This window comes from Electrona antarctica (assembly GCF_951216825.1).
Source record: "Electrona antarctica genome assembly, chromosome: 11".
Taxonomy (NCBI): domain Eukaryota; kingdom Metazoa; phylum Chordata; class Actinopteri; order Myctophiformes; family Myctophidae; genus Electrona; species Electrona antarctica.
Window position 1 is genome coordinate 54,711,777 of NC_136792.1, and position 27,014 is coordinate 54,738,790.

Genomic DNA, 27,014 nt, shown 5'->3' on the forward strand with positions numbered 1-27,014 from the left:
TTATATGGAAACACACATTACATATATGGTAGAATATATATTACATATATGTAGTTTTATATGGAAATATACACGTATAGATATACCTGCAATATATGGTATAATATATAATATGTAAACATTTGAAATATATATATACATATATTCTAAAATGTATGCAAAATATATGTATACATATATGAGAACATGCACATACAATGCAAACATTTATACTTCATACTAAGACAGACTAATGGGTAATCTATCAAAAGCCACCTTTATTTTCTTTTAAGAAAAATACAAAATATAAATTAAAGCAATGTCAATGACCAATGTCCATTTCAAACGTTCAGCAGTGCAGTTATAAATAAAATATAAATACAATATAAATAAAATATCTTTAAACAAAATGCACAAAAAATAAATAACTGCAGATGTGAGATGCAAAAAAAAATCCTGAATTGATAATGGATAAGTTCTTTCTCTTTTTGGGGGCAGTCATCGTCTTAGATGTTTTGTTTGTTTCGAACAAGGTATCGAATTACCGGTAGTACAGATATCGGGAGATTTAAAATTATACCCAGCCCAAACTGTCCAATATTGTCTAGTAGTAATTATTATGTAGTATAATGTAAGTATATACGAAGCAAGTCACAAGATTTCAAGATTCCAGACTGACCCCAATGTTGGATGAACTTATCCATTTAAAAAGGACCACTTCACCACTTTTCAACCTATCTTCATATAATAGGTCCTCACTAATAATCATGAAAGAAATTGCATAATTCTTTTCTACTCTGTCTGTGTCTCATAGGAGGGCTGTGGGCAGTTCAGAAACCGTCCTCCAGTCACAGTGACATCATCGATTGGGAATACAAGCTAATATAAACTGCAGGCTTTCTAGTCCTGAAAAGTTGCAATGCGAAAATGGAAGCCATCTAAACATTTTTGTAAAAACATCTGCCTAATGATGTCACTGGAGGACGGTTTCTAAACTGCCCACAGCCCTCCTATGAGACACAGTAGAAAAAAATTGTCCCATTTTATCATGATTATTAGTGAGAACCTATCATATGAAGATAGGTTGAAAAGTGGTGAAGTAAATTAATATTAACAAAATACGTAGCTTCAATTGGCACTTTCAAGGAACAATTTCTTTTTAAAAACATCCAAGACCTTTTTTTTTTTAAAACAAACTTTCAAAGCAAAGAAATAAATTGCAAAAAGAACAGTCCCTTTTCTAGGTTAACAGTCCATCTTGGTACTTCACCGATTTAAACTTGGTGCGGAACAAAATAAAAATTAAACAAGTGACTTATCTTATAACGTCACACTCTTTTGCTTCACCTGGTGCCTAAGCTCGCAGATTCTGCAGTTGATGGACTTTTTCACATCACCTTCCTTGGCCGTCGGAAACTGGTTTAGAACAGCATCTGTAGAACAGAACAACAATGATTACTCTCCCCCTCCTCAAATCTCCCTCACCTCTGCCCCCCCCCCACCCCCACACACACACACTCTAGTTCCCTCAAAAATATCCCCCCACCTGGCAGGGATGCAATCAAATTTGGAAAGCACCAGCTCTGAGAACTATTTACCGAGTAAAGCCTGAACTTTAACTGGGTCGAGAGGCTGCCGACGCTCAGCCAAAGGGATCCACCTTGCTGGCCCCTCCTTTCAAATTTGATATGAGGAGGACATCCACCTCGAAAAGCCCCAGTAGTAGGACTCGTGCCATCCCATTGGCGGTGGTTGAAGATTTTGCCGTCTCCCAACAATGCGCGGAGATGGTGACTGTTCCAGCCTTCCCGATTTTCACCTTATGTAAACAAAATAAATGAGCAAAAAAAGATACAAGGAAAATCACCACAAGCAATAGAATGCAAACAAGGCCAAAAACAAAGAAAAAACAATTAATACTTACTTGTGAAGGTTGTGAAGGTCTGCTTGGTGTGTGGATCAGTTCACCTGGGCCATCACTCTCAGCATCAGGGATGTCCTCTTTGGTTGATCTTCTTCTTCCGTCTGATGCAGAAAGATGCTCTGTTCCATCAACATCTTTGTTGATGGATATGAGCTTCCTCACATCAACCAACAAAGCAGGAATTTCTGAGAAAAAAAATGCTACAAAATTATACAGACAGCAAACATCACAACACATCAGAACAGGAACAATTAAGCGATAGGACAGACACTGACCCCATTTTGAAAGCAAATATTGTTTTGAGTAAAACATTTAATTGTAGTCTCATTTTAGTAATCTGAAATTGTGTTTGTCTAGTATTAGTTGACTAAATATCATACAGTTTTAGTCTACTAAATCTACAGTTAATTAAGTTGACTAAAATGTATCTTAGCAGGCCTGATTTTCACTGAGCTACATGTCTTAAATAGCAGATCTACAAGCTCACAACATGTGTTGTGAGTTTTAGAATCACTCAGGTCTAAATGGATTAAAACCATTCCATATACAGTAATATTTGATTACATAATTAATACTAGATACTTGCCTTTAACTACCATGCTTCTTAGACCCCATTTAGACTGAGACGTTTTAAAAGATATCACGGAGTCGGTGTCAAAAAGTTGACCGTATACACTTAATCGAATCAATTAATCTATGTGTCTACACTAAAACAACCAAAACGGCAACCGGCCCTGAATGCGCCTGTAGTATATATGGCCAGTCTGTAGGTGGTGCTGTAGCACTAGCTGGCACAAAGCCTCAAAAAGAGAGAAGAAGACATGATGCCAGTGTTGCCATGTCTGTTTATTATAAGCGACTTTTGGCTTCTTTTTTGGCTTGTTAAGTTAAGTGTATAGTTTATTATTTGGTCTTGTTTCCTATGATATGATTTTATTTGATTTGATTTGATTTAGCACATTATACAAACTAAATAATGAAACAAAACAAAAATAAATAATGAAACAAAACAAAAATACAGAAAAGGGAAAGTGCCTGGTTGAGGCAAGTAGCCCAATGGGCTACGTGTAGAGGCTACAAGATAGACTACAATAAAACATTTAGGGTTAGGGACATTTCGGGGATTATTGGGCGATTTAACATAGGAGTTGATGAGGGGTCGGTTTCAGACGATTTCCCTATAACTTTATCCCGGATCCCATCAACTTGATAAGAAAACGGATCAATGGGATTGATATGTCTTTGAATGTGTTGGTTGATAGGTCATTGGGTACGCACCCAATTTCCCGAAACGGCCACCGGGGGGTGCTGTTTTTCCACCCCGTTTCACCCCGGTCCAGTAGGGGGCGCTATAATTCACCCAATATCCACCCAATAACCAATATACTATCAATAACAGTCAACTCTTCCCTAACCCCCTAGCCCTATGACCCCACCCCAAAAACCATAAAGACCCTAACCAATGATATATCAAATCCACATCAATTATCCCTAACCCCCTAAGCCATGACCCCCACCCCTGACCCCCACCCCAAAACCCATCAAGAGCCTAACCAATGATATATCAATTCCACATCAATTATCCCTAACCCCCTAACCAATGACCCCCCACTCCATTAACACCAAAGAAGGGGCACTATGTACACTACTCACTATATGCCTTATCCTCTGCTGCCATCTGCTGGTACACTCTAACCCTGCTCCCCCGGACGGGTGCAGTACTTAGTTTAGACAGTTTTTGGTTTAGACTAGTCATTGGTTAGACCAGTCATTAGTCCTACAACTACAACCTATCTCAAACCCTCACCCTAAACCTAACCTCCCACGGGGCAGCACACCTAAACCTAACCTTAACCCATGTCTAACCAATGACTAGTCTAAACTAAGTATGCACCCCCCCGGGTGCATACTTACATACCAAGACCATTTTCGGACTCAGCGTGACGAGCCGAACGTGACCGTATCCATGCACACAGACTTACGGGAAAGTGGTTAATTAGTATGCACAATTTTATAGATGGGTTGGTGTTAGGGGGTGTTTTGGGCGTTATTATCACGGAGATTGATCACTAATTGGAACACAGATATATCATAAATGGGGGAGTCCTTTTTGCACAGACAGGACGTTTTCTGAATCGTGAAGCCGAGCCCAATGCGTCGGTACCGGCCTCGAGCCCGTGCTGTGCATGGTTGTCGCGTGGTCTCCAAAGAGCGATCCCCTAATCTAGCAAGGCTAGATAGCATATGAGGACCCGTCCAGCTAACTATCAACTTCCCTTTACTGTTCACCCAATTTCTAGTTACCGCCCTAACCTTTTTATGACCCTAACCCTAAAGGTTAAACCCTGCCCCCGGACACGTCTCGGCAAAACCAAGACCATTTTCCGACTCAGCGCGACGAGCCGAGCGCGCCCATATGGGTTTCTGCGCACACGGACTTACGGTTCTCTTAATTGGCTAGGGCTAGGGTTACTCTTCGACGCACGATAGCTCGCCAACGAAAAGTCCGTTTGCGATGTCATTTACATGGGCGCGTTCAGCTTTCCTTGATCTATGCTCCAATAGGTCCACCATACTCGTGCGACACCCGTAGCAAGAGTTCGCCAACTCTGACCCGTCATCAACAAGCCTCATAGACATGGTAACCCTTACACTGTATTGAATGGTGAAATGCTAAACCTAAATTTGAGAACCATAAGTCCGTATGCAGGGAAACAAATATGAGCGCGTTCGTCTAATCGCGAGCTATGCGTGGATATTTGGCACGCCCCTTTTCGACCTTTGTGGGCGGAGTTATCGTGCGTCAAAGTGTAATCCTCATTTTCTGAACCACATGACCGTGTGTGGAGAAACACACAGCAACGTGTTCGTCTCGTCAAGCCCTACGCCTGGATGTGTGCCATGCCCCTGTGCGGCCTTTGTGGGCGGAGTTAAACACTCTTAATTAGGTGCGCTATAGACTTTCTTCTTATTTCAAAAAAGGACAACTTAGTCTGACTTACTTTTGCACGCTGAATCGAATGGTGTTGGTCCCGTGGCTGTACCTCGTCGGGAAGGTGGTTAATTAGTGTGCACAATTTTATACACGGGTTAGTGTGGGCAGGGGTATTTTGGGCGTTATTAACATGGAGATTGATTACTAATCGGAACACAGATATATCATAAATGGGGGGTCCTTTTTGCGCAGACTGGACGTTTTCTGAATCGTGAAGCCGAGCCCAATCCGTCGGTACCGGCCTCGAGCCGGTGCTGTGCACGGCTGCCGCGTGGTTGCGAAAGAGCGAGCTCCTCTCCTAACAAAGGCTTTGATTATGGCCTTCTGCTGTCTAAGAGCTCAGAACTCAGGGGGCGAGGGTCCGAGTTGCCCGTCGTTCGAAGGGCACATCCCCTGGGCTCCAGCAAACAAGTGTACAAAGGTTGTTGAGCAGAGATTGAATCTATCTCCAATGGTTATAAAAAAAGACATTGACCCATTCACCCATTAACATATAACGCTAACCCAGCTCCTATGTTTGGAGTGCTCAGGCCGGTTTCGCAGGGGCCCAGGGCCTGGTGCTCAGAACACAGCAGAGTTCACAGCCCTGGGTACGTTTGGTCCGAAAAACAGGCCTCACACGCCATCCAGGTGGTCTTTAGAGCCCCCCAAGTTTCACAAAGACACCACCCATTTTAGTGTCAAAACCCTAGCCCTCACCTTTGACCTGCCATAAGTCATGTCATGGGGTCCCGCAGGTGTTCAATGTCCATCCCTTCTTTTCAGAACTGTCTGCCGAACGCGTAGATATCTGCATTATGACCCTAGCATGTACGGTTCACGAGAGGTCAATCAAAATACGTAAGACCCCCAAACACCAGTGAGGCTTCATTCGAGGCCTCCGCCCAGCTAACTATCAACCTCCCTTTACTGTTCACCCAATGCCTAGTTACCGCCCTAACCTTTTTATGATCCTAACCCTAATGCTATGGGGGGGGGTCCTTTTCACACAGACAGGACGTTTTCTGAATCGTGAAGCCGAGCCCAATCCGTCAGTACCGGCCTCGAGCCGGTGCTGTGCGCGGCTGTGGCGTGGTTTCCAAAGAGCAAGCTTCACTCCCTACAAAGGCTTTGATTACGGCCTTCTGCTATCTAAGAGCTCAGAACTCAGGGGGCGAGGGTCCGAGTGGCCCGTCGTTCGAAGGGCACATCCCCTGGGCTCCAGCAAACAAGTGTATAAAGGTTGTTCCGCAGAGATTGATTCTATTTGGAATGGTTATAAAAAAGAGATTGACCCAATCAGCCATTAACATATAACGCTAACCCAGCTCCTATGTTTGGAGTGCTGAGACCGGTTTCGCTGGGCTCAGGGCCTAGTGCTCAGAACACAGCAGAGATCACAGCCCTTGGTACGTTTGGTCCGAAAAACAGACCTCAGACGCCATCCAGGTGGTCTTTAGAGCCCCCCAAGTTTCATGAAGACACCACCCATTTTAGTCTCAAAACCCTAACCCTCACCTTTGACCTCCCATAAGTCATGTCATGGGGTCCCGTAGGTGTTCAATCACCATCCATTCTTTTCAGAATTCTCTGCCTAACGCGTAGACATCTGCATTATGATCCTAGCATGTACGGTATACGAGAGGTCAATCAAAATTCTTAAGATCCCCTAATCTAATCATATGAGGCCCCTGCCCAGCTAACTATCAACTTCCCTTTACTGTTCACCCAATTTCTAGTTACCGCCCTAACCTTTTTATGACCCTAACCCTAAAGGTTAAACCCTGCCCCCGGACACGTCTCGGCAAAACCAAGACCATTTTCGGACTCAGCGCGACGAGCCGAACGCACCAATATGGGTTACTGCGCACACAGACTTACGGTTCTCTTAATTGGCTAGGGCTAGGGTTACTCTTCGACGCACAATAGATCGCCAACGAAAAGTCTGTTTGCGATGTCATTTACATGGGCGCGTTCAGCTTTCCAAGATCTACGCTCCAATAGGTCCGCCACACTCGTGCGACACCCGTAGCAAGAGTTCGCCAACTCTGACCCGTCATCAACAAGCCTTATAGACTTGGTAACCCTGACAGTGTATTGAAGGGTGAAATGCTAAACCTAATTTTGAGAACCATAAGTCCGTATGCAGGGAAACACATATGAGCGTGTTCGTCTAATCGCGAGCTATGCGTGGATATGCGGCACGCCCCTTTTCGACCTTTGTGGGCAGAGTTATCGTGCGTCAAAGTGTAATCCTCATTTTCTGAACCACATGACCGTGTGTGGAGAAACACACAGCAACGTGTTCGTCTCGTCAAGCACTACGCGTGAATGTGCGCCATGCCCCTGTGCGGCCTTTGTGGGCGGAGTTAAACACTCTTAATTAGGTGCGCTATAGACTTTCTTCTTATTCCAAAAAAGGACAACTTAGTCTGACTTACTTTTGCACGCCGAATCGAATGGTGTTGGTCCCGTGGCTGTACCTCGTCGGGAAGGTGGTTAATTAGTGTGCACAATTGTATACACGGGTTAGTGTGGGCAGGGGTATTTTGGGCGTTATTAACATGGAGATTGATTACTAATCGGAACACAGATATATCATAAATGGGGGGTCCTTTTTGCGCAGACTGGACGTTTTCTGAATCGTGAAGCCGAGCCCAATCCGTCAGTACCGGCCTCGAGCCGGTGCTGTGCACGGCTGCCGCGTGGTTGCGAAAGAGCAAGCTATACCCCTAACCAAGGCCTCTATTTTACGGCCTTCTGCTGTCCGAAAGGTCAGAACTCAGGGTGTGAGGGTCCAAGCCGTCCTTCGAAGGGCACGTCCCCTGGGGTTCAGCAAACAAGTGTATAAAGGTTGTTGAGCAGAGATTGATTATATCTTTAATGGTTATAAAAAAGAGATTGACCCAATCACCCATGAACGTATGCCGCTAACCCAGCTCCTATTTTTTGAGGGTTCAGGCCGGTTGTGCGGGTCTCAGGGCGTAGGGCTAAGAACACAGCAGAGACCACAGCCCTGGGTACGTTTGGTCCGAAAAACAGACCTCAGACACAATCCAGGTGGTCTTTAGAGCCCCCCAATTTTCATGAAGACACCACCCATTTTAGTGTCAAAACCCTAACCCTCACCTTTGACCTGCCATAAGTCATGTCATGGGGTCCCGCAGGTGTTCAATCACCATCCATTCTTTTCAGAATTCTCTGCCTAACGCGTAGACATCTGCATTATGATCCTAGCATGTACGGTACACGAGAGGTCAATCAAAATTCTTAAGATCCCCTAATTTAATAAGGATTCATATCAACCTCCCTTTTCTTTTCACCCAATTAAATATTACCACCCTACGCCTAAGGTATTCCATGCGTTGACATGCATATAATTGATCCAGCTGGAGTTAATCAAGTCGGACCAGGTGTTGGTTATTGAAGCTAATGGCACACTATATATGTTTTGAGTCAGAGTGACTGTCAGACAGCATCAGACTTGCATGGAAGAAGGACTGACAAAGGACTAACAAGCAACCAAGAGGTTGGTATTTTTGTTAAATATTGTTCTACAAATTCTACATCAACTATCTTCTTTCGAAAAGACTATCAACATTGCATGGTTTGCAATCTGAAATCTTTATAATATTATACAGAATGGAACAACCAAGCCAGGAGGGAGACCCCCCGACACCGCCTGACACCACCACCAACCCTTCTCCTGAAGATGTAAGTACATCCTAAAAAGATGTGTGGCTGCAAACCTTTTTAGAGCGACCTAATCATTCAAATTCATTGTACCTTTCAACACAGGGATATACATTAATCCAATTATGTTTGTCTACAGACACATGATGACCAGGTCCTGGAGGAGCCACAATATTTGGTTCCAACAAATTCAGAGGAGGATTCGGAGGAAGAGGAATTTGTTATCGAGGTCAGAGGCAGGAGGAGGTACGAGATACTCCTCATTTACGCCCAATTTCTGGAGGCCAGACAGCGCATTCTGAGGAGACGCCTTCGACCTCCAGCCCGAGGATCTGGGGCCTCCGGAGGATCTGGGGCATCCTAAAAATGATTTGTTATTGTTTGTTTTGTTATTCCTTTTGTTTTTTCTTGCTTTTGATTTTTCCTAAATAAATGTTGTTCCTCTTACACGTAAATCTGAGTCATCCATTTATGAATAGTCTCTCCAAAAAATGGTAATATCATGTAGTGATATCATGTAGTTGGTGATTAGTGATAATTAGTGACAGGGGTTGGAGATAATTAAAATGTAATTGATATTCCAGTGGGCAGGGTTTGAGTGGTTTTGGGGTGGGGGGCTAGCAAAGGGTTTAGGGGCAATTAATATGTAGAGGGAGGGTTCTTAATGGGTCTGGGGTATGTGGTCTTTATTGTGTAAATGTTGGGGCACAGAGGATAACTCTGTCTTGAATGGTTTTTCTATTCCATTCATTTAGATTTTATGGTTAGGCTAGGGTTGCCCAATTTCACATCATATCCATTATGAATGGATTTGATTGGTTAGATAATTTCATCCCAAATTGGTTGAAAAAAATATTAAATTTGATAGGAGTTTGGGTACCCAATTCCTTATCAAATCCATGCATTCTTTCCATGTCGACCACACTCATCCAAACACTTGCCTTTGCCCAACATCCTATCAATTCCATGTTTTATATAGCCCAATTACTGACAACAACCCTACCCATGTCAAATTAATGACTAATTGACAGAATTTGTTTCACCTGCTGGAAGGGTTTATAAGGGAGGGGAAGTGCCATGTGCTTCATTCATTGTCTGTATTGAGAGAGGGAGAGAGTGCTGCAAGCTGCTAGATAACTCACATTACAATCAACTGAATCCTGCATTCCAACAACGCATCAACATGCCTGTGAGTAAATATTCTATATTTTTGGGGCTTATGATTTGGTGGTTAGATTTTGCTAGATTTTGGGTTAGGTTTTGGTGAAGTATAATTGATTTTCATTTTCAACATGTGTGTACATTTTGGGGAGCAGAGAATAATTCTATCAAAATGGTTTTAAAAAGGGATGGATTTCTGGATGGAGAAATCAACAATGGAAAACCTTTCCATTAACTGTACTAATCCCAATTTTTAACTTTTTTTTTAGGCTACCGTGGACAAAGTCCAATGTCCAATATGCTCAAAGGTGGTCTTCCTTACCTCCCACCTGAAAAAAGGCCACAAGGTCACAAATAATGTGGAGAGGCTTCTCATCCAGGACTATGCATATGGAAGGTAAAGTTGACTCCTGCAGTGTTATTTTTTAATGAGAACATGATTATTGTGTAATGGTGCGCTTTCTACACTGGTTTGGCTTACCTTGTATACATTTGTTTTGTAACTGTAGAGTCAAAAAAATGGACTATCCCACCTGTGACATTTGTGGCAAGAAGAACAATGCACGCATTGATAAGCATCTTGCTGACGTCCACCTGATAGAAGTAAGTTAATTATGTGTGCTTGCTACTTAACCACTTAAACCTTAGCATTGGTATTGCGAAGAAAGCTGAAAAAAGCCTGCTATGTTAGGGTATTTTGCACTGTTATTGGGCCAATACCCTAAAACTCTGCAACCCAGCTAAGTATTAACCTCTCTTACTTTTTCACCCAATTACCAGTCATCACCCTAACCGGTTCAAGTGGTTAACAACTAGAACCACCCAAACAAATAATTATAGTAAATTGTGTCCCAGATTGTTGAGACCTGATATTGGGTTAAAACAGATATGTGTCAGCTTGCATGTCTTATTCTCTAAAAAAAATCCCAATTAGGGGGCAACATGGCCTAACCCTTTGGAAAGACTTTCCCCCAGTTGGCTTCTGAGGGCCCCCGTGACATGGTGACCCCTAGAAGTCAAATCCTGTCAGGGAACACGCATTGGGTCAAAGTAGAATGCCAATGAATAGGAACCTCACTACCCCAACATCCTGTGATTGACCCGGTTGTACATTATTTTAACCTGTTGCTTTTCAACAGGGGGATGAAAAAAAGAGACTTGTAACAGCAGCGAAGCGCTCCTTGACCATCAGCAAATTGGCTGCCCTACGGGCCACGGGTGTCGGAATGGTCAGCCGGCTTGACCTGTTCGAAAGAGGCAGGTCCAATTACCATTGCAATTGTAAGTATACTTGTGTTGTTTTAAGGTCAACTACATTAATGTTTTTTTTAACAGCTACAGTGCCCAGTGCCCAGTGCCCAGTGCCCAGCACCCAGGCCCAGCGCCCAGGACCAGTGCCCAGGGCCCAGCGCCCAGTGCCCAGCCCTCCAGATAATCAGGCCAACCCCACCCAGCTGAGTAAGAACGATCACATTTCCAATTGTAAGAATACTTGTGTTGTTTAAGGGCAACTACATTAATAATGTTTATTTCAACAGCGACTGACGAAGTGGATGAGGTGTGCAGGGCCCTTGACCTGCTTGGGCCTACCTCCGACTCTATTGAGCGTAAGTGCAATTACTCATCCAATTGTGAGAATATACAATTGTGTTTTGTGTCCTTACATCTAGATTCATGATGTTTGTTTCAACAGCTCCAGGTGACGACATGTCCTCACCAGGTCCGGTGACACCTGTCACCTATGGGATGTCACCTCCGTCAACGTCAGGCGTTAAATGTGAGGGCAATAATTGTTCCAAATTGTAAGGATACTTGTGTTTGACAGCAAGGATATCCATATTAATGATGTTTGTTTTAACAGATCTGCCTACCAACCGCCCTTCAGGTCAAAAAGGTGAGAAAAATACTCTTCAAGTTAGGGTCTTTTGCATTTATGGGGTCATTTAACATAGGGATTGATATGAAGTTGTGCCTGACCAAATCAATATTGAATAATAAGGATGTTTGACAGCTTATCTATATTAATTATGTTTCTTCAAATTCAACCCCAGTCTGCTCGCAGTCGGCCTGCGTGGACCTGCGGGCAGAGTTTGAGAGGATTTTGGGTGAGAACCTGGAGCTGAGGAGGAGGCTGATGGAGCTCGAAACATTTAAAAAGGTCCACCTCACCCCGGTCAAGGGCACCGGCAGAAAGGCCACCCCGGTCAAGGGCACCGGCAGAAAGGCCACCGAGAAGACAAAGCTCTCGGAGGGGGAGCAGGGCCTCTTTTGTAAGTATTCTTTTCATTTTTACATTTTCTTAAATGGAATTTGTTAGTGACTTTGAGGATTTACGACATGTTGACGTGTGTCCTTTTGAAATGGGAAAAAAACATTTAAATCCTGTATTCACTCACAAATGTGTTTCTGTCAACAGCCATCATCATTGATGATTGGGTGGAACATCTTGTCTCTTTGAGACAAGACGACCCAAAATACCTGGACAACCAGCAGCAAAGAGGCAGACGTGCAGCTAAGGTCTGCAAGAGCCTGGGCTGTGTGGGGAAAGCCCACCTCCGTCCCCTCCTGGACCTGGACAAGACCAGAGAGTAGGTAGAGTCCACAGAGTTTCCACCAAAGACTAACTCCTTAGTTTTTAACTCATATATTGTCTTTCACAGCTTCTTTAGAGCACTGTCCAAAACGGCCAAACCCGGCACGTTAAAGACCTATGTTCTCGACTTTGGGGGCTTCCTGAGACACGTCAAAGGTGTACCCAGGTTCAGGAAGCAGTCCACCCTCACCCAGGTAGAGCTTGATAGTGTCCAGTACAGCATGTCGGCGATGCAGAAGAGCCTCACCGTCCCCTTGCTCGCCCAGAAATATGCAGTCCTCGTTAAGAAATCGAGTGAGTGTATTTACAGACCGTAATGTCATAGTTTTTTGGTTTGTCCAAGACACTGTATTCTCTATCAAACACAATGCCACAGCACACAGTAAGACCTTTATCTTAAACTAATTGTATGCATTTCTATACAGACGAGGAGCTGGACATAAATATGGAGATGAGGTTCCTGAAGGTCGCCGAGGATCGGCTGCCGGGGCTGCTCGGTAAGTAAACTTGTAAAGAAATATTCCTTTGAAGAAAGAAATAATGATACTTACCAGTGGACCTGCAACAAAAGGAATATTCAACACAAGTTGATATGTGTACCGGTTGTTAAACAAATGCCAAGTTTAAACTATCTTTTCTTTTTAGAACAACTCCAGGCCTGCTTCACACTCAATGCTGTGCAGGAGATACATGGGTTCCTGGCCGGATTCCTTGCGATCACGCACGGCCATCGGGCCGGTGTGTTCAAGAACCTGACAGTGTCTGAAGTGAACGATGCCAAACCCTCCAAGAGCGGATTTGTGATTTATGTGAGTCAAGACTTCTAACGATTCCATTATCAATGTGTATTTTTGTGGTACCATTATATTGGTAGAATTATTGGGGTCCCTGTTCCACATTTCATTAAACTAAAGAGGTTTATGTGATCAGGGTTAGTATGGTGACACTTTTTTGGGTGGAAACCTGAATGGACTTGATGGAAATTGTTTGCCCAACTTCTTATCATATACATTTATATTTACAACCAAAAAGTAATACATTCTATTTTCACCAACTTCCAGTGGTCTTATCATGTCTAAATGTCTTTGTGTGGTACCGTTATGTTGGTAGAATTATTGGGGTCCCTATAAACACCACTTTTCAGTGAACGTGCTCCATAAGAGGTTTCTGTGATCAGGGTTAGTATGGCGACACTTTTTTGGGTGGAAAACTTAATTGATTTGATAGGAAATGGTTTTCCCAACTTATTTTTCAACCCTAACATCAAACAATGATATCCACCTGTGGTAGGTTCGAAATCACAAATCATTCAACAGCCACGGTCCTGCCCCCCTGGCCTTGAAGAGGGAAGAGCTGCAGTGGCTGCTCGAACTCATAAACACCACCAAGTGTCAGGGGACCAGCACTGAACTTGTGTTTTGCACCAGCGGGGGGAAGGAGGTGCGAAACCTCGGAAAAAGAATTGAGAAGGTGTGGGGAAGACTTGGGCTTGAAGGGAAGCCAACCTTCAACCTCATCAGGTCCTCAGCATCCAGCAAGGTAAATCTTTCAGACCAAGCACGTTTAACAGACAACTATTAAAGTTAAGTAGTATGATTTAGATCCTTTCTCTTCCATTCAAAGGCACGGAAAAGCCTTGATGTGACCAGCCGGGCAAAGGTCAGCAAGGCGATGAAGCATTCGGAGGAGACAGCCAGCCGCTTCTATATGAGCATCGCCGATGAGGAGGAGGTCATGACGGCCCGCGTCCTCCTCATGGAGGGGTACAAGCAGTGCAAGGCGGCGAAGGACAGCAGAGAGGCACGGGAGAAGGAACGGGAGGAGGCAGACGAGGACAAAAGGGAGGAGGCAATCAACGTCTCGGACACAAGCAACAGTGACTGTGATGTCCTGTATGATGATCGCTCCGGTGAGTGCCAATGCTGTACACGTATGCAAGATTCTCTTGAACCAAGATATTCAGCAATTACGTTGACCAGTTGACAACACACTATCAGACTAATTATGTTTTGTTCGATATTATTACAGAGTCCTCGACTTCATCTGAGGAGGAACAGGAGGAAAGAGGAGGAAAGAAGGAGGAAAGAAGGCTAGCACGAAAGCGGCAACGCTCTCCATCCTCCTCCCCTGTAGTGGTTCTTGTTGATAAAATAAAGTTCACCCCAAGAACAGAGAAGGCACTCAGCAGGATTAAGCCGCAAGACTTGAATCCTAGGATTCGACTGTTCAAAGGCTTAGGTAAGACATTTACAATTACTCTTCAAATTGTAAGAATACTTGTGTGTGACTGGATCAATAGGACTGGAATTGGTCCTGACCACCTATATGTTCTATTTGTTCCAACACCTCCAGAAGGACTAATGCAAAGAAAGGATGCTAACGCAGCTGCAGAGCACAAAAGTGAGAAAAAATACATGTAGAGGGTCCTTGGCCCTTATTGGGATATTTAACATAGGACTTGATATGACATTGGTCCTGACAACCTTCACACATGCAAAACAAAGGACATCGAATAATAATGGTGTCTAACATCCATAATGTTTGTTTCAACAGGAGAGGAGAGGTCAACAGGTGGCCCCCGTCGTGGACGAGTTCCTCACCGGCGTATCCTTCCGCCAATGTTTTCCCTGGGACTCCGTCCCTCCAGCCCAGCAGAGCCACAAGGTGAGAACAATTACTCAAGAGGAATTTGTGTGTGTGTGTGTGTGTGTGTGTGTGTGTGTGTGTGTGTGTGTGTGTGTGTGTGTGTGTGTGTGTGTGTGTGTGTGTGTGTGTGTGTGTGTGTGTGTGTGTGTGTGTGTGTGTGTGTGTGTGTGTCAGTAAAACTAAATAAATCATCTTTATTTCAACAGATAAAGCTCCCCGAGTAGTGGAAGGATCCACTGGAGGACTTCCACAACCTCCTTTCCCTGCCTCCCCCCCTCCTCCCACTACCTCCCTCATCCTCTTCCGAGACTCTGAGGCTGAGGAAGCCTCCCCCCTCCTCCCACTACCCCCCCCATCCGCTTCCAAGACTGAGGCTACCCCACTACCCCACCCCATCCAATTTGAAGACTCTGAGAACGAGGAAGCCTTCTAGCCCTGGCTAGATGTGAGCCGAACAGCACGGCTGTTTCTTTTTGTTTGTTTTAATTTTTTTCTCATTTAAGTCACCTGAGGCAGGTCGTTTTATTTTGTTTTTATCCCCAACCCCATTGTTTTATTTGTGTTGTGTGCCTTTGATAAGGCTATTGTGTTTCAGGCACAGTTGCCTCGTGTGTGTGTGTGTGTGTGTGTGTGTGTGTGTGTGTGTGTGTGTGTGTGTGTGTGTGTGTGTGTGTGTGTGTGTGTGTGTGTGTGTGTGTGTGTGTGTGTGTGTGTGTGTGTGTGTGTGTGTGTGTGTGTGTGTGTGTGTGTGTGTGTGTGTGCGTGAAAAAATAATAAATGTTTGAACTTTGAGCTATGGTTGTTTCTTTCAAGACTTTGGTTGGCCAGGGATACGTGTGAGGCTTTGGTTAAGATTTAGAGATAATTCATGTAATTGATATGCTATTGGGCTGGGTTGATGGGTTCTGGGGCTAACATAGGGTTTAGGGACAATTTTGGGTGAAAAATGAATGGACTTGATAAGATATTGGGGTGCCCAATTCCGTATCAATTCCATTCATTCCTCACCCAATATCTGAAACTGGCTTAGGGATTGGGGGGGCACTTTGGGGGGACACTGTGGGGCACTGTCTGGGGAGGCACTTGGGGGACACTTGGGGGGGCACTGTCTTGGGAGGCATTGGGGGGGGGCACTGGGGGGACACTGGGGGCACTGTCTGGGGATGGACTGGGGGGGCACTTGGGGGAACTGTCTGGGGAGGCACTTGGGGGACACTGGGGGGGCACTGTCTGGGGGGGCACTTGGGGAGGCACTGGGGGGGGGGGCACTGAGGGGGCACTGTCTGGGGAGGCACCGGGGGGACAGTGGGGACTTTTTGGTTGAAAAAAATATTGATTTGATATATTTGGTATACCCAATTCCATATCAATTCCAATGTATGCTTACCCAATATCTGAAACCGGAAGTGAGTCCTTTTTTGGGTGGAAAAAGGAATTGATTTGATAAGATATTGTTTACCCAATTCCATATCCATTCCATTCAATTAGGGTTACCCAATTCCATTCTGAAATGCAGGTGGGCGGGGCTTAGGGCTAACTCTAACCATAACCTGGGGCTTAGGCACTTGGGGGGGGGGGGGGGGGGACACTGTCTGGGAAGGCACTGGGGGACCCTGGGGGGGGCACTTGGGGGGGGCACTGTCTGGGGAGGCATTGGGGGGGCACTTGGGGGGGGGGCACTGTCTTGGGAGGCATTGGGGGGCACTTGGGGCGGGGGGCACTTGGTGGACACTGGGAGGGGCACTTGGGGGGGCACTGTCTGGGGAGGCACTTGGGGGACACTGGGGGGAACTGTCTTGGGAGGCATTGGGGGGGCACTTGGGGGGGGCACTGGGGGGACACTGTCTGGGGATGGACAGGGACTTGGGGGAACTGTCTGGGGAGGCACTTGGGGGACACTGGGGGGCACTGTCTGGGGAGGCACTTGGGGGACACTGTCTTGGGAGGCATTGGGGGGCACTTGGGGGGGGGGCACTGGGGGGACACTGGGGGGCACTGTCTGGGGATGGACTGGGATTTGGGGGAACTGTCTGGGGAGGCACTTGGGGGACACTGGGGGGGCACTGTCTGGGGAGGCACTTGGGGGACACTTGGGGGGGCACTGAAAAAAAATTCAGGCACTGGGGGTGGGGGGCACTTGGGGAGGCACTGGGGGGGCACTTGGGGAAGCACTGGGGGGGGGCACTGAGGGGGCACTGTCTGGGGAGGCACTAGGGGGACACTGGGGGACACTGGGGGGGAGAAACCGGAAGTGAGACTTTTTGGGTGAAAAAAATGAATTGATTTGATAAGATATTGGGGTGCCCAATTCCATATAAATTCCATTCATTTTTCACCCAATATCTGAAAACCGAAAGTGATACCTGTTTGGGTGAAGAAATGAATTGATTTGATAAGATATTGGGGTGCCCGATTCCGTATCAATTCCATTAATTTCTCACCCAATATCTGAAACTGGAAGTGATACCTTCTTGGGTGAAGAAATGAATTGATTTGATAAGATATTGGGGTGCCCAATTCCATATCAATTCCATTCCATTAGGGTTACCCAATTCCATATCAATTCCATTCTGAAATGCAGGTGGGCGGGGCTTAGGGCTAACCCTAACCCTAACCCAGGGGCTTAGGCACTTGGGGGGTGGGGCACTGTCTGGGGAGGTATTGGGGGGGCACTTGGGGGGGGGGGGGGGCAGTGGGGTGACACTGGGGGCCACTGTCTGGGGATGGACTGGGGGGGCACTTGGGGGACACTTGGGGGGGGCAATGTCTGTGGAGGCACTTGGGGAACACTTGGGGGGCACTTGAGGAGGCACTGGGTGGGGGCACTGAGGGGGCACTGTCTGGGGAGGCACTGGGGTGGCACTTGGGGGCACTGTCTGGGGAGGCACTTGGGGGACACTGGGGGGGCACTTAGGGTTACACTTAGTCATTTTTTCGATTTTGTTTACCCAATTCCATATCAATTCCATTCAATTAGGGTTACCCAATTCCATATCAATTCCATTCTGAAATGCAGGTGGGCGGGGCTTAGGGCTAACCCTAACCCTAACCCAGGGGCTTAGGCACTTGGGGGGGCACTGTCTGGGGAGGCATTGGGGGGCTCTTGGGGGGGGCACTGGTGGGACACTGGGGGGCACTGTCTGGGGATGGACTGGGGGGGCACTTGGGGGAACTGTCTGGGGAGGCACTTGGGGGACACTTGGGGGGGCAATGTCTGGGGAGGCACTTTGGGGACACTTTGGGGGGCACTTGGGGGGGCACTGTCTGGGGAGGCACTTGGGGGACACTGGGGGGCACTGTCTTGGGAGGCATTGGGGGGGCACTTGGGGGGGGCACTGGGGGGACACTGTCTGGGGATGGACAGGGACTTGGGGGAACTGTCTGGGGAGGCACTTGGGGGACACTGGGGGGCACTGTCTGGGGAGGCACTTGGGGGACACTGTCTTGGGAGGCATTGGGGGGCACTTGGGGGGGGGGGGGGCACTGGGGGGACACTGGGGGGCACTGTCTGGGGATGGACTGGGATTTGGGGGAACTGTCTGGGGAGGCACTTGGGGGACACTGGGGGGGCACTGTCTGGGGAGGCACTTGGGGGACACTTGGGGGGGCACTGAAAACAAATTCAGGCACTGGGGGTGGGGGGCACTTGGGGAGGCACTGGGGGGGCACTTGGGGAAGCACTGGGGGGGGGGGCACTGAGGGGGCACTGTCTGGGGAGGCACTAGGGGGACACTGGGGGACACTGGGGGGGAGAAACCGGAAGTGAGACTTTTTGGGTGTAAAAAATGAATTGATTTGATAAGATATTGGGGTGCCCAATTCCATATAAATTCCATTCATTTTTCACCCAATATCTGAAAACCGAAAGTGATACCTGTTTGGGTGAAGAAATGAATTGATTTGATAAGATATTGGGGTGCCCAATTCCATATCAATTCCATTCCATTAGGGTTACCCAATTCCATATCAATTCCATTCTGAAATGCAGGTGGGCGGGGCTTAGGGCTAACCCTAACCCTAACCCAGGGGCTTAGGCACTTGGGGGGGGCACTGTCTGGGGAGGCATTGGGGGGCTCTTGGGGGGGGGGGCACTGGTGGGACACTGGGGGGCACTGTCTGGGGATGGACTGGGGGGGCACTTGGGGGAACTGTCTGGGGAGGCACTTGGGGGACACTTGGGGGGGCAATGTCTGGGGAGGCACTTTGGGGACACTTTGGGGGGCACTTGGGGGGGGGCACTGTCTGGGGAGGCACTTGGGGGACACTGGGGGGCACTGTCTTGGGAGGCATTGGGGGGGCACTTGGGGGGGGCACTGGGGGGACACTGTCTGGGGATGGACAGGGACTTGGGGGAACTGTCTGGGGAGGCACTTGGGGGACACTGGGGGGCACTGTCTGGGGAGGCACTTGGGGGACACTGTCTTGGGAGGCATTGGGGGGCAATTGGGGGGGGCACTGGGGGGACACTGGGGGGCACTGTCTGGGGATGGACTGGGATTTGGGGGAACTGTCTGGGGAGGCACTTGGGGGACACTGGGGGGGCACTGTCTGGGGAGGCACTTGGGGGACACTTGGGGGGGCACTGAAAAAAAAATTCAGGCACTGGGGGTGGGGGGCACTTGGGGAGGCACTGGGGGGGCACTTGGGGAAGCACTGGGGGGGGCACTGAGGGGGCACTGTCTGGGGAGGCACTAGGGGGACACTGGGGGACACTGGGGGGGAGAAACCGGAAGTGAGACTTTTTGGGTGAAAGAAATGAATTGATTTGATAAGATATTGGGGTGCCCAATTCCATATAAATTCCATTCATTTTTCACCCAATATCTGAAAACCGAAAGTGATACCTGTTTGGGTGAAGAAATGAATTGATTTGTTAAGATATTGGTGTGCCCGATTCCGTATCAATTCCATTCATTTCTCACCCAATATCTGAAACTGGAAGTGATACCTTCTTGGGTGAAGAAATTAATTGATTTGATAAGATATTGGGGTGCCCAATTCCATATCAATTCCATTCCATTAGGGTTACCCAATTCCATATCAATTCCATTCTGAAATGCAGGTGGGCGGGGCTTAGGGCTAACCCTAACCCTAACCCAGGGGCTTAGGCACTTGGGGGGTGGGGCACTGTCTGGGGAGGTATTGGGGGGGCACTTGGGGGGGGGGGGGAGTGGGGTGACACTGGGGGCCACTGTCTGGGGATGGACTGGGGGGGCACTTGGGGGAACTGTCTGGGGAGGCACTTGGGGGACACTTGGGGGGGGGGGCAATGTCTGTGGAGGCACTTGGGGAACACTTGGGGGGCACTTGAGGAGGCACTGGGTGGGGGCACTGAGGGGGCACTGTCTGGGGAGGCACTGGGGTGGCACTTGGGGGCACTGTCTGGGGAGGCACTTGGGGGACACTGGGGGGGCACTTAGGGTTACACTTAGTCATTTTTTCGATTTTGTTTACCCAATTCCATATCAATTCCATTCAATTAGGGTTACCCAATTCCATATCAATTCCATTCTGAAATGCAGGTGGGCGGGGCTTAGGGCTAACCCTAACCCTAACCCAGGGGCTTAGGCACTTGGGGGGGCACTGTCTGGGGAGGCATTGGGGGGCTCTTGGGGGGGCACTGGTGGGACACTGGGGGGCACTGTCTGGGGATGGACTGGGGGGGCACTTGGGGGAACTGTCTGGGGAGGCACTTGGGGGACACTTGGGGGGGCAATGTCTGGGGAGGCACTTTGGGGACACTTGGGGGGGCACTGTCTGGGGAGGCACTTGGGGGACACTGGGGGGCACTGTCTTGGGAGGCATTGGGGGGGCACTTGGGGGGGGCACTGGGGGACACTGTCTGGGGATGGACAGGGACTTGGGGGAACTGTCTGGGGAGGCACTTGGGGGACACTGGGGGGCACTGTCTGGGGAGGCACTTGGGGGACACTGTCTTGGGAGGCATTGGGGGGCAATTGGGGGGGGGGGGCACTGGGGGGACACTGGGGGGCACTGTCTGGGGATGGACTGGGATTTGGGGGAACTGTCTGGGGAGGCACTTGGGGGACACTGGGGGGGCACTGTCTGGGGAGGCACTTGGGGGACACTTGGGGGAGCACTGAAAAAGAAATTCAGGCACTGGGGGTGGGGGGCACTTGGGGAGGCACTGGGGGGGCACTTGGGGAAGCACTGGGGGGGGGGCACTGAGGGGGCACTGTATGGGGAGGCACTAGGGGGACACTGGGGGATACTGGGGGGGAGAAACCGGAAGTGAGACTTTTTGGGTGAAAAAAATGAATTGATTTGATAAGATATTGGGGTGCCCAATTCCATATAAATTCCATTCATTTTTCACCCAATATCTGAAAACCGAAAGTGATACCTGTTTGGGTGAAGAAATGAATTGATTTGATAAGATATTGGGGTGCCCGATTCCGTATCAATTCCATTCATTTCTCACCCAATATCTGAAACTGGAAGTGATACCTTCTTGGGTGAAGAAATTAATTGATTTGATAAGATATTGGGGTGCCCAATTCCATATCAATTCCATTCCATTAGGGTTACCCAATTCCATATCAATTCCATTCTGAAATGCAGGTGGGCGGGGCTTAGGGCTAACCCTAACCCTAACCCAGGGGCTTAGGCACTTGGGGGGTGGGGCACTGTCTGGGGAGGTATTGGGGGGGCACTTGGGGGGGGGGCGGGCAGTGGGGTGACACTGGGGGCCACTGTCTGGGGATGGACTGGGGGGGCACTTGGGGGAACTGTCTGGGGAGGCACTTGGGGGACACTTGGGGGGGGCAATGTCTGTGGAGGCACTTGGGGAACACTTGGGGGGCACTTGAGGAGGCACTGGGTGGGGGCACTGAGGGGGCACTGTCTGGGGAGGCACTGGGGTGGCACTTGGGGGCACTGTCTGGGGAGGCACTTGGGGGACACTGGGGGGGCACTTAGGGTTACACTTAGTCATTTTTTCGATTTTGTTTACCCAATTCCATATCAATTCCATTCAATTAGGGTTACCCAATTCCATATCAATTCCATTCTGAAATGCAGGTGGGCAGGGCTTAGGGCTAACCCTAACCCTAACCCAGGGGCTTAGGCACTTGGGGGGCACTGTCTGGGGAGGCATTGGGGGGCTCTTGGGGGGGGGGCACTGGTGGGACACTGGGGGGCACTGTCTGGGGATGGACTGGGGGGGCACTTGGGGGACACTTGGGGGGGCAATGTCTGGGGAGGCACTTTGGGGACACTTTGGGGGGCACATGGGGGGGCACTGTCTGGGGAGGCACTTGGGGGACACTGGGGGGCACTGTCTTGGGAGGCATTGGGGGGGCACTTTGGGGGGGCACTGGGGGGACACTGTCTGGGGATGGACAGGGACTTGGGGGAACTGTCTGGGGAGGCACTTGGGGGACACTGGGGGGCACTGTCTGGGGAGGCACTTGGGGGACACTGTCTTGGGAGGCATTGGGGGGCAATTGGGGGGGGGGCACTGGGGGGACACTGGGGGGCACTGCCTGGGGATGGACTGGGATTTGGGGGAACTGTCTGGGGAGGCACTTGGGGGACACTGGGGGGGCACTGTCTGGGGAGGCACTTGGGGGACACTTGGGGGGGCACTGAAAAAAAAATTCAGGCACTGGGGGTGGGGGGCACTTGGGGAGGCACTGGGGGGGCACTTGGGGAAGCACTGGGGGGGGGCACTGAGGGGGCACTGTCTGGGGAGGCACTAGGGGGACACTGGGGGACACTGGGGGGGAGAAACCGGAAGTGAGACTTTTTGGGTGAAAAAAATGAATTGATTTGATAAGATATTGGGGTGCCCAATTCCATATAAATTCCATTCATTTTTCACCCAATATCTGAAAACCGAAAGTGATACCTGTTTGGGTGAAGAAATGAATTGATTTGTTAAGATATTGGTGTGCCCGATTCCGTATCAATTCCATTCATTTCTCACCCAATATCTGAAACTGGAAGTGATACCTTCTTGGGTGAAGAAATGAATTGATTTGATAAGATATTGGGGTGCCCAATTCCATATCAATTCCATTCCATTAGGGTTACCCAATTCCATATCAATTCCATTCTGAAATGCAGGTGGGCGGGGCTTAGGGCTAACCCTAACCCTAACCCAGGGGCTTAGGCACTTGGGGGGTGGGGCACTGTCTGGGGAGGTATTGGGGGGGCACTTGGGGGGGGGGGGCAGTGGGGTGACACTGGGGGCCACTGTCTGGGGATGGACTGGGGGGGCACTTGGGGGAACTGTCTGGGGAGGCACTTGGGGGACACTTGGGGGGCACTTGAGGAGGCACTGGGTGGGGGCACTGAGGGGGCACTGTCTGGGGAGGCACTGGGGTGGCACTTGGGGGCACTGTCTGGGGAGGCACTTGGGGGACACTGGGGGGGCACTTAGGGTTACACTTAGTCATTTTTTCGATTTTGTTTACCCAATTCCATATCAATTCCATTCAATTAGGGTTACCCAATTCCATATCAATTCCATTCTGAAATGCAGGTGGGCGGGGCTTAGGGCTAACCCTAACCCTAACCCAGGGGCTTAGGCACTTGGGGGGGCACTGTCTGGGGAGGCATTGGGGGGCTCTTGGGGGGGCACTGGTGGGACACTGGGGGGCACTGTCTGGGGATGGACTGGGGGGGCACTTGGGGGAACTGTCTGGGGAGGCACTTGGGGGACACTTGGGGGGGCAATGTCTGGGGAGGCATTGGGGGGCACTGGGGGGCACTGCTTGGGGATGCACTGGGGGGGGGCACTTGGGGGAACTGTCTGGGGAGGCACTGGGGGGCACTTAGGGTTACACCTAGTTATTTTTTCCTCTTTTTTTCAGAAGTTTGTGGGGAAATGAGCTAGGAGCATGTTTCAGACGATTTGGAGTCAATTGGTAAGGGTTTTTAGTGACACATTGGTGGGTCCCTAAGCTCGCAAAAAAAGTGGTTTAGGGTCTAGGGACAATTAATAAGCATTGTGGGAGGGGCCTTGATGGGTTTTGGGGTGGGGGTCTAGGTTAGGGGTCAGGGACAATTAATGTGCATTGGGGGAGGGGCCTTGATGGGTTTTGGGGTGGGGGTCTAGGTTAGGGGTCAGGGACAATTAATAAGCATTGGGGGAGGGGCCTTGATGGGTTTTGGGGTGGGGGTCTAGGTTAGGGGTCAGGGACAATTAATGTGCATTGGGGGAGGGGCCTTGATGGGTTTTGGGGTGGGGGGCTAGGTTAGGGGTCAGGGACAATTAATGTGCATTGGGGGAGGGGCCTTGATGGGTTTTGGGGTGGGGGGCTAGGTTAGGGGTCAGGGACAATTAATGTGCATTGGGGGTGGTCCTTGATGGGTTTTGGGGTGGGGGTCTAGCTTAGGGTTTAGGGACAATTAATAAGCATTGGGAGGGGTCAATTATGGTTAATTGGGGGCTCAAATCCAGCCCTTACGCCCCCCTCAATCGTGTGTTGTAAGTTGTGTAGTGCACCCCTAAAAAACCCTAACCAATTTTTTTTCAAAAAATCATATCTCTGTCTAGAAATGAGATAAAGACCCCTCGGTATTTTTAAGGGAAAGACAGGGGTGGGAACTTAATTTATCACCTGTCAATAATTTTTTATAACATGATTAAACATGTGAAAAAAGATTAATAGGGCGATACCCAACTTCGTATCAAACTAACCCAATAACCCATCAACCCCTAGACCCAATAACCCATCAACACAACGCCCAATTAGCCCTCAATACCCGATAAATAGCAATAATATCCCTAATTAGGTTTAGGACATGATTGTATAGATTTTCTAAGTATTCTAATTAAAAAATATAACACTTAATCTACAGTAAGAGAAAAAACATATTTATTGTCATCTGGTCAATCAGAATGTGTGTTGTTCTGTTTAAAAAATATTCCACATTTGTCACTTTGTTTTCCATGATTTTTAAATATCAGATCTACAAGCTCACAACGTGTCACATCACGACGCAAACTTGTAGATCTGCTATTCTCAAATAACCTGGTCGCTTTTGGGGTTGTTTTCATAGACCTGGTTGCTTATTTCTCTCACACAATCTGGCAACACTGCAGACGCTCCGATGTAAACAAAAACAGACAGGAGAATGCTATTCTCCATGTCCACTTGTTGCCGACGGTGGTGGTGTGTAGGAGCAGTACATTAGCTGTAAAAGCCCTAACTATTAACTATTTTCTGCAGGATAAATGCAATGTATACAATGCTGGGTGCTGCCATCTTTGTTTATTATTGTTCGGGGGTGGCGCATGCGTCTTAAAACACATGTGGGCTCTTGCGTCATCGGTTCAGGAAATATGCGGATTCGGACGTCCACACAGTGGCGCAAAAGTTGCGGTTTCATATTTATCCACTCTGGGACCCGGTTTAAAAAATGAACGGATTCATTCACCGTTTTGGTCGGCAGTGTGTAGATGAAAGGGCAAAACGATGCAAAAGTTATGCGGTTTGACTGCGGATCGTCTCAGTGTAAACACCCTCTTAGTTTGGCGTTCTCTCTCTGTAAGGCCTTGATCTGGCCTTGCAGGTCTCTGGTGTTTTCTTGGCTTGACACTGACAGTTCTTCTGAACCGGGGCTGAACAGACTGTCCTCAGACAAGATTTCCTCCTCCGCCTGTCTTTGCGCAGCAACTTTGGCCTTTTTCTGTAGGGCAAAGATGTTATTTTTTATTATTTAATCAATGATAATCCTATACACAAAGTATGCCTAATATAATGCTATCAATCTCTGCTGTTTAATTACCAGTTTGGGATTTCCAGAGCCAGACTCTTTGTCACCATTATTGGAATCTTCTCCATCAAAGTCCAGGTTTTTTGCTTTCCTCACCCTCTTGCCAGGATTTGGAACGTCAACTGGGTAGAGTTCCCGTTCAGCAGCTTTGAGCGTAGCCTCTTTTTCTGCATTAAATATAGATTAGGATAGATTAAAAATCAACACCATTGTGCAAATATGCAGTGGTGGAAAAAGTACTCCTTTTTTAACTTTAATAAAAGTATTAATATGTAGAAATACTCTGTAAGTCTGGAATTCTAAATATACTTGAGTAAAAGTACAAAGGTATTGGCATCAAAAATGTACAGTAACAAAAGTAAAAGTACTCATTATGCAGAATGTCCCATTTAAAGTTTTCAAATGTATATTTTGTGTGCGAGTGTGTGTAAAGACTGACTTGCCTGCTAATTTAAGAATATCAGCCCTCTCGACCGGCCATCCATTAGGAGGTTTCTTGCGGCCTGGTGTACGGCACTCCACAAGATAGGTCCTGTCAATTTCAATTCAAATGAGCTTTATTGGCATGAGAAAACATACGTTTACATTGCCAAAGTACAATAAAAAAAAACAGTTGAAAATGGGGAAAGTACATACAGTTGGAGGGGGTACAGCATTGTGTAACCAGAGCCATGTCACATTGCATCATTATATACATCTTATAGGGTATAAAGCTTTTTTGAAACAACCATTTTGGTACAGATGAATGGGTACATTTCACATGAAAGCACAACTCAATACAAAGACTGTTACTGTGGACGACACACTGATAAAGCATTACACTTGTTTACACCAGGGTCCACCTTTTTCAATTCATCAGAATGAATTAGTATGGGAGTATTTTGTCATTGGTCATATAGTTTCAAACTCACCTGTCAGTATCACCGTCAAAATCAAGTATCCAGCTGGTTGGAATGATGCTGGTTGTGTTCTTGTCTGGTCCCATCGCCCAGCTAACAAGGGCAAACCTTTCTGTCATACTTTTCTTGTGTTAGTGCAATTTAAAAATGTTTGTTTGCTAAAAGTTTGTGTGTACCGCAGCCGTGTGTCTGCTCACTCTTCAATGTGTAACTCGCGCCAAACTCTGACGTCATCACCTCTCGCTCATGTGCATGCGCGAAATACATCCGTGTGCGATGATTGGCTGGCTTGAAGGGCGAAGGGTTCTGCACATGCGCAAGTCGCGCACTAAGCATTCTGGTCGATGTAGTCCTAATGTAATTAGCACTGCTTACTGCTAAATACAGTAGGACTACATC

At 48.0% G+C, this 27,014-nt stretch overlaps 2 protein-coding genes across 2 annotated transcripts; one reads left to right on the forward strand and one right to left on the reverse strand.

Moving 5' to 3' along the window:
* Positions 1-1,000: 1,000 nt before the first annotated feature.
* LOC306932239 (uncharacterized protein) lies at positions 1,001-26,842 on the reverse strand. Its single transcript, XM_079513952.1, has 8 exons — positions 26,628-26,842; positions 26,160-26,248; positions 25,729-25,883; positions 25,463-25,629; positions 2,490-2,503; positions 1,904-2,088; positions 1,578-1,798; positions 1,001-1,412 (listed from the first exon to the last, which is right to left on the reverse strand). The coding sequence occupies exons 1-7, from the start codon at positions 26,732-26,734 to the stop codon at positions 1,622-1,624; spliced, it is 894 nt and encodes a 297-aa protein (XP_079370078.1). The 5' UTR covers positions 26,735-26,842; the 3' UTR covers positions 1,001-1,412; positions 1,578-1,621.
* Positions 8,520-15,587, forward strand: LOC306932963 (uncharacterized protein; the record flags this gene model as incomplete). Its single annotated transcript, XM_079514934.1, has 17 exons — positions 8,520-8,591; positions 8,710-8,806; positions 11,067-11,189; positions 11,270-11,338; positions 11,425-11,508; positions 11,593-11,625; positions 11,783-12,001; positions 12,148-12,319; positions 12,392-12,618; positions 12,750-12,821; positions 12,970-13,133; positions 13,615-13,863; positions 13,948-14,233; positions 14,353-14,562; positions 14,677-14,724; positions 14,878-14,988; positions 15,177-15,587. 17 exons carry the CDS (start codon positions 8,520-8,522, stop codon positions 15,401-15,403), a joined length of 2,463 nt encoding a protein of 820 aa, XP_079371060.1. The 3' UTR covers positions 15,404-15,587.
* Positions 26,843-27,014: the final 172 nt, after the last annotated feature.

Excerpts from the sequence above, each read along its gene's own strand:
- LOC306932239 (XM_079513952.1), bottom strand. The coding sequence starts at position 26,734 with ATGACAGAAAGGTTTGCCCTTGTTAGCTGGGCGATGGGACCAGACAAG. Across the intron at positions 26,249-26,627 it reads TTTGACGGTGATACTGACAG|GACCTATCTTGTGGAGTGCC; the intron begins GTGAGTTTGAAA and ends TGAAATTGACAG. Across the intron at positions 25,884-26,159 it reads TGATATTCTTAAATTAGCAG|AAAAAGAGGCTACGCTCAAA; the intron begins GCAAGTCAGTCT and ends TATTTAATGCAG.